Source organism: Phyllobates terribilis, unplaced genomic scaffold (assembly GCF_046119375.1).
Source record: "Phyllobates terribilis strain yellow unplaced genomic scaffold, ASM4611937v1 Scaffold_5__5_contigs__length_657084704, whole genome shotgun sequence".
NCBI classification, from domain to species: domain Eukaryota; kingdom Metazoa; phylum Chordata; class Amphibia; order Anura; family Dendrobatidae; genus Phyllobates; species Phyllobates terribilis.
This window is the reverse complement of record NW_027362765.1, coordinates 244,753,562-244,765,753: the sequence shown is the minus strand read 5'-3', so window position 1 is coordinate 244,765,753 and position 12,192 is coordinate 244,753,562. Positions and strand designations below refer to the sequence as shown.

At 50.6% G+C, this 12,192-nt stretch overlaps 1 protein-coding gene across 3 annotated transcripts; it reads left to right on the top strand.

Annotated features, from left to right (window-relative positions):
- Nucleotides 1-4,403: 4,403 nt before the first annotated feature.
- Nucleotides 4,404-9,457, top strand: SRSF2 (serine and arginine rich splicing factor 2). 3 transcript variants are annotated; one of them, XR_012322036.1, is made up of 4 exons: nucleotides 4,404-4,925; nucleotides 7,333-7,637; nucleotides 8,610-8,718; nucleotides 9,094-9,457. XR_012322036.1 is itself a non-coding variant. In XM_073683973.1 (3 exons), exons 1-2 carry the CDS (start codon nucleotides 4,561-4,563, stop codon nucleotides 7,628-7,630), a joined length of 633 nt encoding a protein of 210 aa, XP_073540074.1. In that variant the 5' UTR covers nucleotides 4,404-4,560; the 3' UTR covers nucleotides 7,631-7,637; nucleotides 8,610-9,036. The 3 variants fall into 3 exon arrangements, 2 of the variants coding, with proteins under 2 accessions (XP_073540074.1, XP_073540072.1); XM_073683973.1 differs by lacking the exon at nucleotides 9,094-9,457 and having other exon boundaries at nucleotides 4,404-4,895; nucleotides 8,610-9,036; XM_073683971.1 differs by lacking the exon at nucleotides 9,094-9,457 and having other exon boundaries at nucleotides 8,610-9,036.
- The last annotated feature ends 2,735 nt before the right edge of the window (nucleotides 9,458-12,192 follow it).

Below are 12,192 nucleotides of genomic sequence, written 5' to 3'. Positions count from 1 at the left end.
AGTGCTCTCTGGCTGCCGCCACATATCTAGGCCAGACCCCAGTACAGAGCTCTGACTGGGCCTCCTCCATCCTCAGCAGTGCTCTCTGGCTGCCCCCACATATCTAGGCCAGACCCCACTATAGAGCTCTGACTGGGCCTCCTCCATCCTCAGCGGTGCTCTGTTGCTGCCCCCACATATCTAGGCCAGACCCCAGTACAGAGCTCTGACTGGGCCTCCTCCATCCTAAGCAGTGCTCTCTGGCTGCCCCAACATATCTAGGCCAGACCCAGTACAGAGCTCTGACTGGGTCTCCTCCATCCTCAGCGGTGCTCTCTGGCTGCCCCCACATATCTAGGCCAGACCCCAGTACAGAGCTCTGACTGGGCCTCCTCCATCCTAAGCAGTGCTCTCTGGCTGCCCCCACATATCTAGGCCAGACCCCAGTACAGAGCTCTGACTGGGCCTCCTCCATCCTCAACAGTGCTCTCTGGCTGCCCCCACATATCTAGGCCAGACCCCAGTACAGAGCTCTGACTGGGCCTCCTCCATCCTCAGCAGTGCTCTCAGGCTGCCCCCCACATATCTAGGCCAGACCCCAGTACAGAGCTCAGACTGGGCCTCCTCCATCCTCAGCAGTGCTCTCAGGCTGCCCCCACATATCTAGGCCAGACCCCAGTACAGAGCTTTGACTGGGCCTCCTCTATCCTCAACAGTGCTCTCTGGCTGCCCCCACATATCTAGGCCAGACCCCAGTACAGAGCTCTGACTGGGCCTCCTCCATCCTCAGCAGTGCTCACTGGCTGCCCCCACATATCTAGGCCAGACCCCACTACAGAGCTCTGACTGGGCCTCCTCCATCCTCAACAGTGCTCTCTGGCTGCCCCCACATATCTAGGCCAGACCCCAGTACAGAGCTCTGACTGGGCCTCCTCCATCCTCAGCAGTGCTCTCTGGCTTCCCCCACATATCTAGGCCAGACCCCAGTACAGAGCTCTGACTGGGCCTCCTCCATCCTCAGCAGTGCTCTCAGGCTGCCCCCACATATCTAGGCCAGACCCCAGTACAGAGCTTTGACTGGGCCTCCTCCATCCTCAACAGTGCTCTCTGGCTGCCCCCACATATCTAGGCCAGACCCCAGTACAGAGCTCTGACTGGGCCTCCTCCATCCTTAGCAGTGCTCTCTGGCTGCCCCCACATATCTAGGCCAGACCCCACTACAGAGCTCTGACTGGGAATCCTCCATCCTCAGCGGTGCTCTGTTGCTGCCCCCACATATCTAGGCCAGACCCCAGTACAGAGCTCTGACTGGGCCTCCTCCATCCTAAGCAGTGCTATCTGGCTGCCCCCACATATCTAGGCCAGACTCAGTACAGAGCTCTGACTGGGCCTCCTCCATCCTCAGCAGTGCTCTCTGGCTGCCCCCACATATCTAGGCCAGACCCCAGTACAGAGCTCTGACTGGGCCTCCTCCATCCTCAACAGTGCTCTCTGGCTGCCCCCACATATCTAGGCCAGACCCCAGTACAGAGCTCTGACTGGGCCTCCTCCATCCTAAGCAGTGCTCTCAGGCTGCCCCCACACATCTAGGCCAGACCCAGTACAGAGCTCTGACTGGGCCTCCTCCATCCTCAGTAGTGCTCTCTGGCTGCCCCCACATATCTAGGCCAGACCCCAGTACAGAGCTCTGACTGGGCCTCCTCCATCCTTAGCAGTGCTCTCTGGCTGCCCCCACATATCTAGGCCAGACCCAGTACAGAGCTCTGACTGGGCCTCCTCCATCCTCAGCAGTGCTCTCTGGCTGCCCCCACATATCTAGGCCAGACCCCAGTACAGAGCTCTGACTGGGCCTCCTCCATCCTCAACAGTGCTCTCTGGCTGCCCCCACATATCTAGGCCAGACCCCAGTACAGAGCTCTGACTGGGCCTCCTCCATCCTAAGCAGTGCTCTCAGGCTGCCCCCACATATCTAGGCCAGACCCCAGTACAGAGCTCTGACTGGGCCTCCTCCATCCTCAGCGGTGCTCTCTGGCTGCCCCCACATATCTAGGCCAGACCCCAGTACAGAGCTCTGACTGGGCCTCCTCCATCCTCAACAGTGCTCTCTGGCTGCCCCCACATATCTAGGCCAGACCCCAGTCAAAGCTCTGTACTGCAGAGCTCTGACTGGGCCTCCTCCATCCTCAACAGTGCTCTCAGGCTGCCCCCACATATCTAGGCCAGACCCCAGTCAAAGCTCTGTACTGCAGAGCTCTGACTGGGCCTCCTCCATCCTCAACAGTGCTCTCTGGCTGCCCCCACATATCTAGGCCAGACCCCAGTCAAAGCTCTGTACTGCAGAGCTCTGACTGGGCCTCCTCCATCCTCAACAGTGCTCTCAGGCTGCCTCCACATATCTAGGCCAGACCCCAGTACAGAGCTCTGACTGGGCCTCCTCCATCCTCAGCAGTGCTCTCAGGCTGCCCCCACATATCTAGGCCAGACCCCAGTACAGAGCTCTGACTGGGCCTCCTCCATCCTCAGCAGTGCTCTCAGGCTGCCCCCACATATCTAGGCCAGACCCCAGTACAGAGCTCTGACTGGGCCTCCTCCATCCTTAGCAGTGCTCTCTGGCTGCCCCCACATATCTAGGCCAGACCCCACTACAGAGCTCTGACTGGGAATCCTCCATCCTCAGCGGTGCTCTGTTGCTGCCCCCACATATCTAGGCCAGACCCCAGTACAGAGCTCTGACTGGGCCTCCTCCATCCTAAGCAGTGCTATCTGGCTGCCCCCACATATCTAGGCCAGACTCAGTACAGAGCTCTGACTGGGCCTCCTCCATCCTCAGCAGTGCTCTCTGGCTGCCCCCACATATCTAGGCCAGACCCCAGTACAGAGCTCTGACTGGGCCTCCTCCATCCTCAACAGTGCTCTCTGGCTGCCCCCACATATCTAGGCCAGACCCCAGTACAGAGCTCTGACTGGGCCTCCTCCATCTTAAGCAGTGCTCTCAGGCTGCCCCCACACATCTAGGCCAGACCCAGTACAGAGCTCTGACTGGGCCTCCTCCATCCTCAGTAGTGCTCTCTGGCTGCCCCCACATATCTAGGCCAGACCCCAGTACAGAGCTCTGACTGGGCCTCCTCCATCCTTAGCAGTGCTCTCTGGCTGCCCCCACATATCTAGGCCAGACCCAGTACAGAGCTCTGACTGGGCCTCCTCCATCCTCAGCAGTGCTCTCTGGCTGCCCCCACATATCTAGGCCAGACCCCAGTACAGAGCTCTGACTGGGCCTCCTCCATCCTCAACAGTGCTCTCTGGCTGCCCCCACATATCTAGGCCAGACCCCAGTACAGAGCTCTGACTGGGCCTCCTCCATCCTAAGCAGTGCTCTCAGGCTGCCCCCACATATCTAGGCCAGACCCCAGTACAGAGCTCTGACTGGGCCTCCTCCATCCTCAGCGGTGCTCTCTGGCTGCCCCCACATATCTAGGCCAGACCCCAGTACAGAGCTCTGACTGGGCCTCCTCCATCCTCAGCAGTGCTCTCTGGCTGCCCCCACATATCTAGGCCAGACCCCAGTCAAAGCTCTGTACTGCAGAGCTCTGACTGGGCCTCCTCCATCCTCAACAGTGCTCTCAGGCTGCCCCCACATATCTAGGCCAGACCCCAGTCAAAGCTCTGTACTGCAGAGCTCTGACTGGGCCTCCTCCATCCTCAGCAGTGCTCTCTGGCTGCCCCCACATATCTAGGCCAGACCCCAGTCAAAGCTCTGACTGGGCCTCCTCCATCCTCAGCAGTGCTCTCAGGCTGCCCCCACATATCTAGGCCAGGCACCACTGCAAAGCCCTGACTGAGCCCACGCATTTTACTGCCTATTAAGCCACATTCACACGTTCAGTATTTAGTGAGTTTTTACCTCAGTATTTGTAAGCCAAAACCAGCAGTGGGTGATAAATACAGAAGTGATGATGTGTTTCTATTATACTTTTCCTCTGACTGTTCTACTGATTTTGGCTTACAGATACTGAGGTAAAAACTGACCAAATACTCAGTGTGAACGTGGCTTAACACTTATATTGACAGGCAGCAGACAAGGCTGTCCAGCGACAACTCCCTGGGTGAGTCTGATGGGCCCTATCACATTGATTTACAAGGCATACTCTGTCTTCCCATGAGCTCCTGGCTGTATTATATCAGAGCCTGTACACCTCAGCGGTCCCGATCATTCTTATCATTGTTGGAGGCCATTTTCCGGCCTTCTCGCCACGTGACACAAGAAACAAGCACTACGGCAGTGCTATATACACGAAGATATACGGTAGCCGCCATCTTGTAGAAGAGTGCAGCTAAGGGGCTGGGTCAGCAGAGACCCAATGAGCTAGCCTTGCGTGTGCTTCTGAGCTGCGGATTGGCTGTGTACGGAGGTGGGGCAACGAGTGGTCTCATAGGCTATCCGCCGCCATTTTGTAGCAGACGGAGGCGGTTATAAGAGAAGGCAGGAGGCTGCGCTCGGTCCTGTGTAGCTGCAGACGTAGCAGGAGGCCGTCTGTCGGCACGCGATTCTCCCCTTAGTAGGGCACTTCAAACTGCGGCACCATGGCGGATATGAGCTATGGTCGGCCCCCACCTGATGTGGAGGGCATGACTTCGCTGAAGGTAGACAACCTGACGTACCGCACGTCCCCGGAGACGCTCCGCCGCGTGTTTGAGAAGTACGGCCGGGTGGGCGACGTGTACATCCCGCGGGACCGCTACACTAAGGAGAGCCGCGGCTTCGCCTTCGTTCGCTTCCACGACAAGCGCGACGCCGAGGACGCAATGGACGCCATGGACGGGGCCGTGCTGGACGGCAGGGAGCTGCGGGTGCAGATGGCGCGGTACGGCCGTCCACCAGACTCCCACCACAGCCGCCGGGGACCCCCACCCAGGAGGTATGGAGACTACGGCCGCCGCAGCAGGAGGTGAGTGCCCCCCTGAGAGAGCTCTGTAGCCGGGGGGACTCGGCCTTGTGACTTGTTAGTAGCTGTAATCGCGCCATTCCTGGCTCCAGGAGAGGCCTTAGGGCTCCATGCGGACAGGAAGATGGCGGCGTGTTACCGCCTCCTGTGTGCGCGCGCCAAAATGTCTGGTCACGTGACCGGCGCTGGCTGCTCGCAGAACAATGGCTTCTCCAGTCTGCCCCTCGTGTCCATTGGAAATCATTGTCCGAGATAACAGTGCTGCCTCCTAGCGGTGTGGTGGTCCGGTCTGGAACAGTGTGGCTGATGGAGGGGCGTGTAGCGTGTCCGGTTGGTCTGGTCACTTGTCTATAATTGGCAGCAGTGGTGGGATTTAAGCTGTCCTCCATGACCTGTACCACTTGTGTGCCTTGTCCAACATGGTGATCACAGTACCACGTGTGCCTTGTCCATGGGGTGCGCCATTGCACCGGTCAGCACTAAACCTACCAGGGTATCACCACTATCCGCAGATGTGCTGGAATTGCACTCATTAGACATGACTATAAAATAAATTAAGATACTAAGGGTTTTTATGGTATTTTGAGGGTGTCGAATTAAAAAAAAAAATACTCTTGCTGCATTAATTCTAGATTTTGAGAATTCATCCATAAAAATAATGCATTCCCCATAAAGCTATTTGTCTGTGATAACAAATGCATTAGCTTTTGGTCTTTTGTATATTAGGTAATGAAATATTCCACATAATGTATTAATTTGAACGCCTACAATGCAATTAAAGCAACTCCCTGAAGCCAGTATACTACTGTAATTGTTAAACAAGCGCCAATTTGGTAAATCCGAAGTCATATTCTTGGCTCCAAAATCACTGTATACCAGTGTTATTGCTCCCACCATGACTTTTTGGCTCTTTAATGCCATGGTTCTTGGGAAAAGGTGGGGCCCTAGCAATTTAGAAGTTATCCCCTATAAGGCTATGTGCCCATGATGCAGAAATGCTTGAGTTTTCCTGAGCGTTTCTGCTTCTCCCTGGCAGAAAAAAACGCATGCGGATGTGAAGCGTTCTTCACATGCATTTCCGCATGCGGGTTATCAAGAGCTTTTCCAGGCGATAGCATAATTTGGAAAGTGCTTGTCAACTTGGTCACAGTATATAAATCCATGCAAACGGCATGGATTTATATAGTGTGACCTTAAAGAATGATAAAAAAATAAATGTATACTTAACCCTCTGATGGCCCCCGCAGTCTTGTTTCGCTCGATCCTCGCTGCCGGCAGATTGCGGTACACTGCACTGAAGGACCTGCCGATGTCAGCGTCGCGTGACCTGTCACCTGACTGTGACATCAGCGCAGGTCCTTCAGTACATCGCGAACTGCCAGCATGTGAGGAGGAGCGCATCGGGGGCCGCCAGAAAGGTAAGTATATATATTTTTTTTTTTTTAGTTTCCTATGGTATCCAGGTCCAGAGGAGTCTCCTCTTCTCTACACCTGGGCACCATCCACACATTAGAACGCGTGGAATGAGCATCTACATATACAGTGATGTGTAATCCATGCGGTCTAATGCAAGTAAATGGCGGTGAAAACGCAGCACTTCCGCAAAATAATTGGTAGTGCTGCGTTTTTTCCACAATGATGATCCGCAGCGAAAATTTCCGCAGCATGTGCACAGCACATGCGGATTATCATTGGGGAACATGGCAGGCCTTCTACCAAGCGTTTTTTAAGTGTTTCTGCAGTGTTTTTGCTGCTGTGGAAAGGCCTAAAAACGCATTCGTGGGCACACAGCCTTACAACTGATAAGGGATAGCTTTCAAACTTGAGATGTCCTCATAGGACATCAGTTTAAGGTCAGCTGATATATTGATGGGTTTGGCTAACAGTTAATGTGTCTGGGTGGGGGTGCTCCTGACTACCCACTCTTCCCAACAGATGATTCTGGGGGGCAAGTGTCTGATTTCATGCTGCAGATCCTTTTGTTCTCAGGGAGAGGTCTCCACCAGAGGAGTCTGGCAACAGCTTTCTTAAATATTTCATGTCCAGTTTTCTTTCTTTGTATGGAAGAGTGAAGGAGTGAAGCCATCATTTGGCTAACAGTTGTCCATTATGTATGGGGGGCCCTGAGAATGACCACGTAAATGTTTCCTGGTCATTTCAAAAAGTTTATACAAACTTAATGGCTGACAGATTCCAAACTGCAATTCCCTTTATAGCTAGAGCTATAAGCTTTCAGCTCTGATTCTACTAGTACAAGCTTAGTGAGTTTGTGGTAAGGAGAATCGGTTAGTACCAGTATTACTTTCATGTTACATTGTTGTATAAAGGTGTTGGGTTCTTATTAGTGCAGTGGAAGATGTAAAAGCTTATTTCACCTTTTTTTTTTTTTTCTTTTTTTAATGAATTCCAGCCCAAGACGAAGACGACGCAGCCGGTCCAGAAGCAAGAGTCGCTCGAGGTCTCGTAGCCGATCACGTTACAGCCGCTCGAAGTCCCGCTCCCGCACCAGATCTCGTTCCCGCTCCAGCTCGAAGTCTCGTTCTGCCCGGAGGTCAAAGTCCAAGTCTTCCTCGGTGTCCAGATCACGGTCTCGCTCCAGGTCCCGATCTAGGTCTAAGAATTCGCCCCCACCAAAGAACTCCAAGTCAAGATCAAGAACACCAACTCCACCCCCTAAATCGCCAGTGGAAGAAGTGGAGCCCTCTTAGATCTGAGGTAAAGTGTGCTGCCTGCAGTCGGGGTGGGCTGTCATATCGGCTAGTTAGTTCTCTGCAGAAAAGGTTTGTATGTTGCCAGGATTTTATGTAGCTAGCTGGGGGATGTGCTTTTATAATGTCTGAATGTTTAAACCAATATCTGCATTTTCCCCTCAAAGCTGCGGGCTCCAGTTGCTTAAGGAGTAGTGAGCTGTATTGCAGATATTAAGTGGTTTTTCCTGATCCTCCAGAGAGCAGTTTCTGTGGGCGTAAAATGGAGCAGGTTTGTGGCTGTTGTTAAAGATGCACTATCCTGGAAGGCTCTGGGCCCATGAGGGTAAAGGGGCATTTCAGCTGACCTTACATGGCATGATTTCGCCTAAACTTCACGTAGAAGCAGGTTAATTCTTTACACACCGCTCGCAGGAGGACCCCTGACTGACTCCCCCCTGGATAAGGAGTGTTTAGGGCTGCCTCTTTCAAGGATAGTGTGTCTTTAATTTTTAACTGTTTGGTCTTTCAGCTGTTCAAGATTACTGACAAATGCCTCTTCCAAATCCCAATACCCACATGAGAATAGATCTCCGGCCTACATACAGTTCTCTCCATTGTATAAATTAATATAATGCTAGGAAATGAATGGCATACTGATCAAAGGAGGCTGACCAAAACTGCCTTCTCTACAGCAACACCCATTCCCTGGCTGTGCAGGACACCACTGCACTATTCACTTACATGGAACCTGGGGGGCAGAGTGCTGCTGTGCAGGGGAGAAGTTAACTGCTGGTGGTCCCAGAGCTTGGACTCCTCTGATCTTAAGGGAGAAGATATGCTATCACTTTATATCATGCGAGTAACCCTCCAAACACTTGACTTCCCCCTGTCCAGATCAGTGGCAGACATGTCTGGTAACTTTCACATGTGTGTACTGTATATAAGGATGATGTAATATGATTATTCTCATACATGTGTTTTTTCTCACAATCTTTAGAGTCATCTTAAAGGAATCACCCTGCCGGATGTGTCTGGGATGATAACTGTACAGTAAATGTACAGCCCTTGGAATTGTACACAGAGCAAGCAAACAGCCTTCCGAAAAGGTGGTTATCTGTATGATTTGTCTTTTTCTATATTTTTACCCATTTAAGTTACGCCTCGTTCGGCAGACTTTTGTGCCATTTTGTTGCTATTCAGATTTCTTGTAATTTAGTGACCGACAACAGATTTCATTGTTGACTTGGATGTTTGAGGTAAATGTTGCTGTTCAGAAGCCTCTGCCCCAATGTGGGCAGTCATTTAATGTTTTGTCATTGCCTCTGCTTGGACATGAAGCTTCATTTCTGATAATAATTTCATGTATGTAACTGCATATATTGGAAAGTACCAAAATGCAATTGTATAAAGTGTTGATGTAAGAAGGGAGTGTTCATTGACCACAACTCTAATCTTTTCTCTTGTGTATTTTTGTGCACTAGGCGCAGTTGTGTAGCAGTTGAGTATTGCTGGTTAGCTGTTAAGGTGGCGTGTTGCAGTGCAAAGTGCTTGGCTGTTTCCTGTTTTCTCCTGATTGCTCCTGTGTAACGCAGAAAACAAATGGCTGTCCAGTTTGTTAGAATTGCTGACAACTGCACGTCCAGTCGCCCGGGCCTTGCATAAAATAACGGAGCATACAGTGAGCACATCTAACTGATGATAAACACTTTATTTTACAGAACATGGTAAATTTGAGCATTTTTATGATGTCCTGCAGGTGTCATTCCTTTTGTATGTACTGATATCTGGCTCTAATCTGTACTATAACCACTGTTTATGTAGTTAATAAACATTACTTTATAAAAACCCAGGAAAGTTATTGTCTCTTTGACCTCATGTTTCTAATCATAACTGGTCTCTTGGGGTTTTCCAGATCTTGCATAGCAAACCTGTATTACATTTGTAGTCTAAGGAGACTGCTTATTAAGGACCAGTCATTAATTTTCAATATGGTGCTCCTCTTTGAAACCCATAGGACCACATTGTCTCTCCATGTCATTTCTGTTGGCAATACAAGTCATGCTTCCCAAATGTGCAACGTCATTTTAAAGTGATGTCCATCCTTGAAGGGATTGTTCAAGATTAGCATTGATGACCTCCATGGGGTAGATTATCAATGACTCTAGTAGAGTCAAGCAGTCACCCTGCACCTCCTCCCCAGCAGCCTGATGTTATCTGTCGGGTGGATCAGAGCAGCGCTGTACATTGAAGAGGTGCAGTACTTGGCCAGAGCCACTAATCTCATTCTAGGGAGTAGCATACATAATGCAGAGTTCTGCAGCAACCACTATCCATATATGGCTGTCATCCAGCTGCTGGCAGGTCAGATGCCAGCTAATTAGTGCTGGGTGTTTGACCCTTGTCTGATCTCACATTTCTCCATTTTATATTTTTTTTTTTTTACACAAAAGGTTAAAAGTTCCACACCACAAGTTGACATGGTGCAGATTTCAGACGCTCAGCACTGAAGTTATCTGCAGCGTGCGGATGAGACCGTCATGTCTAATCCACAACACTGCTCCTTTTAGTAACCAGAATATACCCATGATTTAGAATATAATATGCTGAGAAACTGGGTTGTAAAGATTCCACAACTGGTTTGTCATGTTAACATGCAGTGTAAATGACACCATAAAAACATGTTAACCACTCTGTGGCTCTTGTGTGGAAATGCCAAATTGTTTGTTGGCATACTATGACTACTCATGGCAAGACTGGGGTCTACTCAGATTGCATGCTGTGGTATCTAAGGTGTTAAATTGAGGCAGCTGGAGTGATCTCTAATGTCAGCTTCACCCATCATGTAGCCTGGCTCAGCGCCTTCCATCCACACCCATGTGTACATCACCCAATACCAAAAAAATCTAAACTGATAAATGCTTTAAGAGTAATTATTAGTGATGAGCGAGCACGAAAATGCTCAGGTCGAGCACATTGCAATACTCTGGTGCTCGACCCGAGCAACGAGCCCAATGTAAGTCTATGGGAAACTCAAGCATTTTTCTGGCGGTCCCCCCCGGCGGTCTGCAGAAGGTCAAAAATTGCCCAAATCGATGGGAACGGTGCTCAATTAAACGTCAGGCAGGCAGAATATATAGGCAGACAGGCAGGGTATATAGGAGGGTGCATGAAAAACATAGGGCAATTGGAACACACTAGTGCCCTCCGATTTTCATGCACCCCTCTTTAAAAAAGCCGGCCGGCAATTCATCAGCGGCATACACCGGTACCTGACAATTTAGAACAAAGAATAGAGCATCACACATAGATTAGATCTAGAAACATGTCAGTTACATATACAAGTACAGTGACAGTGTTGATTACTGTACTTGTCATTTAGTGTTAAAATAAAGGATTTATTTAAAAAAATAGGTGTGGGGTTCCTGGTAATTTTAGTCTCTAGCAGATGGCTGGGGCAGATGTTTGAAGCCTGGGAAGGGGGTAATACCCACGGAGCTTCCCAGGCTACTAATATCAGCCACCAGCTGAATACCTAGCCTTTACGAGCTATTAAAATGGGGGACCCCCAAAAGAATGATGTGGGGTCCCCCCTATTTTAATAGCTAGCAAAGGCTAGGCAGACAGCTGGGGGCTGATATTAGTAACCCAGGAAGGGTGCCATGAATATTGGCCCACTCCCAGGCTAGAAACGCCAGCCGTCAGCCGCCCCAGAAATGGCGCATTCATAGGATGCGCCAATTCTGGCACTTAGCCTCGCTCTTCCCACTGCCCTGTAGCGGTGGCAGGGGGTAATAGGGTTGGGGTTGATATCAGCTTATAATGCCAACTGACATCAAGCCCAGGTTAGTAATGGAGAGGCGTCTATAAGACATCCCCATTACTAACCCCATAGTCAAAGTTAAAAAAACCACAAACACCCAGAATAAAGTCCTTTAATTGAAATAAAGACACAATTCTTTAATGTTCTAAATTAAACCATACTTGCCATCACGCCCTTTCCAGCTGAAGCCAACGATCTGCAATAAAAGTAAAATAAACCAAACCTCATCCTTACTTTTCCATGGTTCCCACGACTGCTCCAGCTCTGCTACATTCACATGACAGGCTGGATCGCAGCCGAAAGCTACCATCCAGCTTGCCATGCCACAGACACTGAGAAGCACAGGCATGCTTGCGCTCCTCAGTGTCTGGCTGTGACTGCATCCAGATGAGCCGAGTTCATGTCCAATGAACTCCGCTCACCTCATGCACGTCACTGACAGCGTGGGAGAATTCTCCTGCGCATGCGGTGAGTGTGAGAGAATTCTGCGCTCATGGCAAGCGCAGGAGAATTTTCCCACGCTGTCAGTGACGTGCATGAGGTGAGCTGAGTTCATTGGACATGAACTCGGCTCATCTGGATGCAGTCACAGCCAGACACTGAGGAGCGCAAGCATGCCTGTGCTTCTCAGTGTCTGTGGCATGGCAAGCTGGATGGTAGCTTTCGGCTGCGATCCAGCCTGTCATGTGAATGTAGCAGAGCTGGAGCAGTCGTGGGAACCATGGAAAAGTAAGGATGAGGTTTGGTTTATTTTACTTTT

Coding starts and splice junctions, on each gene's coding strand:
- SRSF2 (XM_073683971.1), top strand. CDS start 4,561: ATGGCGGATATGAGCTATGGTCGGCCCCCACCTGATGTGGAGGGCATG. Junction 4,926..7,332: donor TACGGCCGCCGCAGCAGGAG/GTGAGTGCCCCC, acceptor AATGAATTCCAG/CCCAAGACGAAGACGACGCA.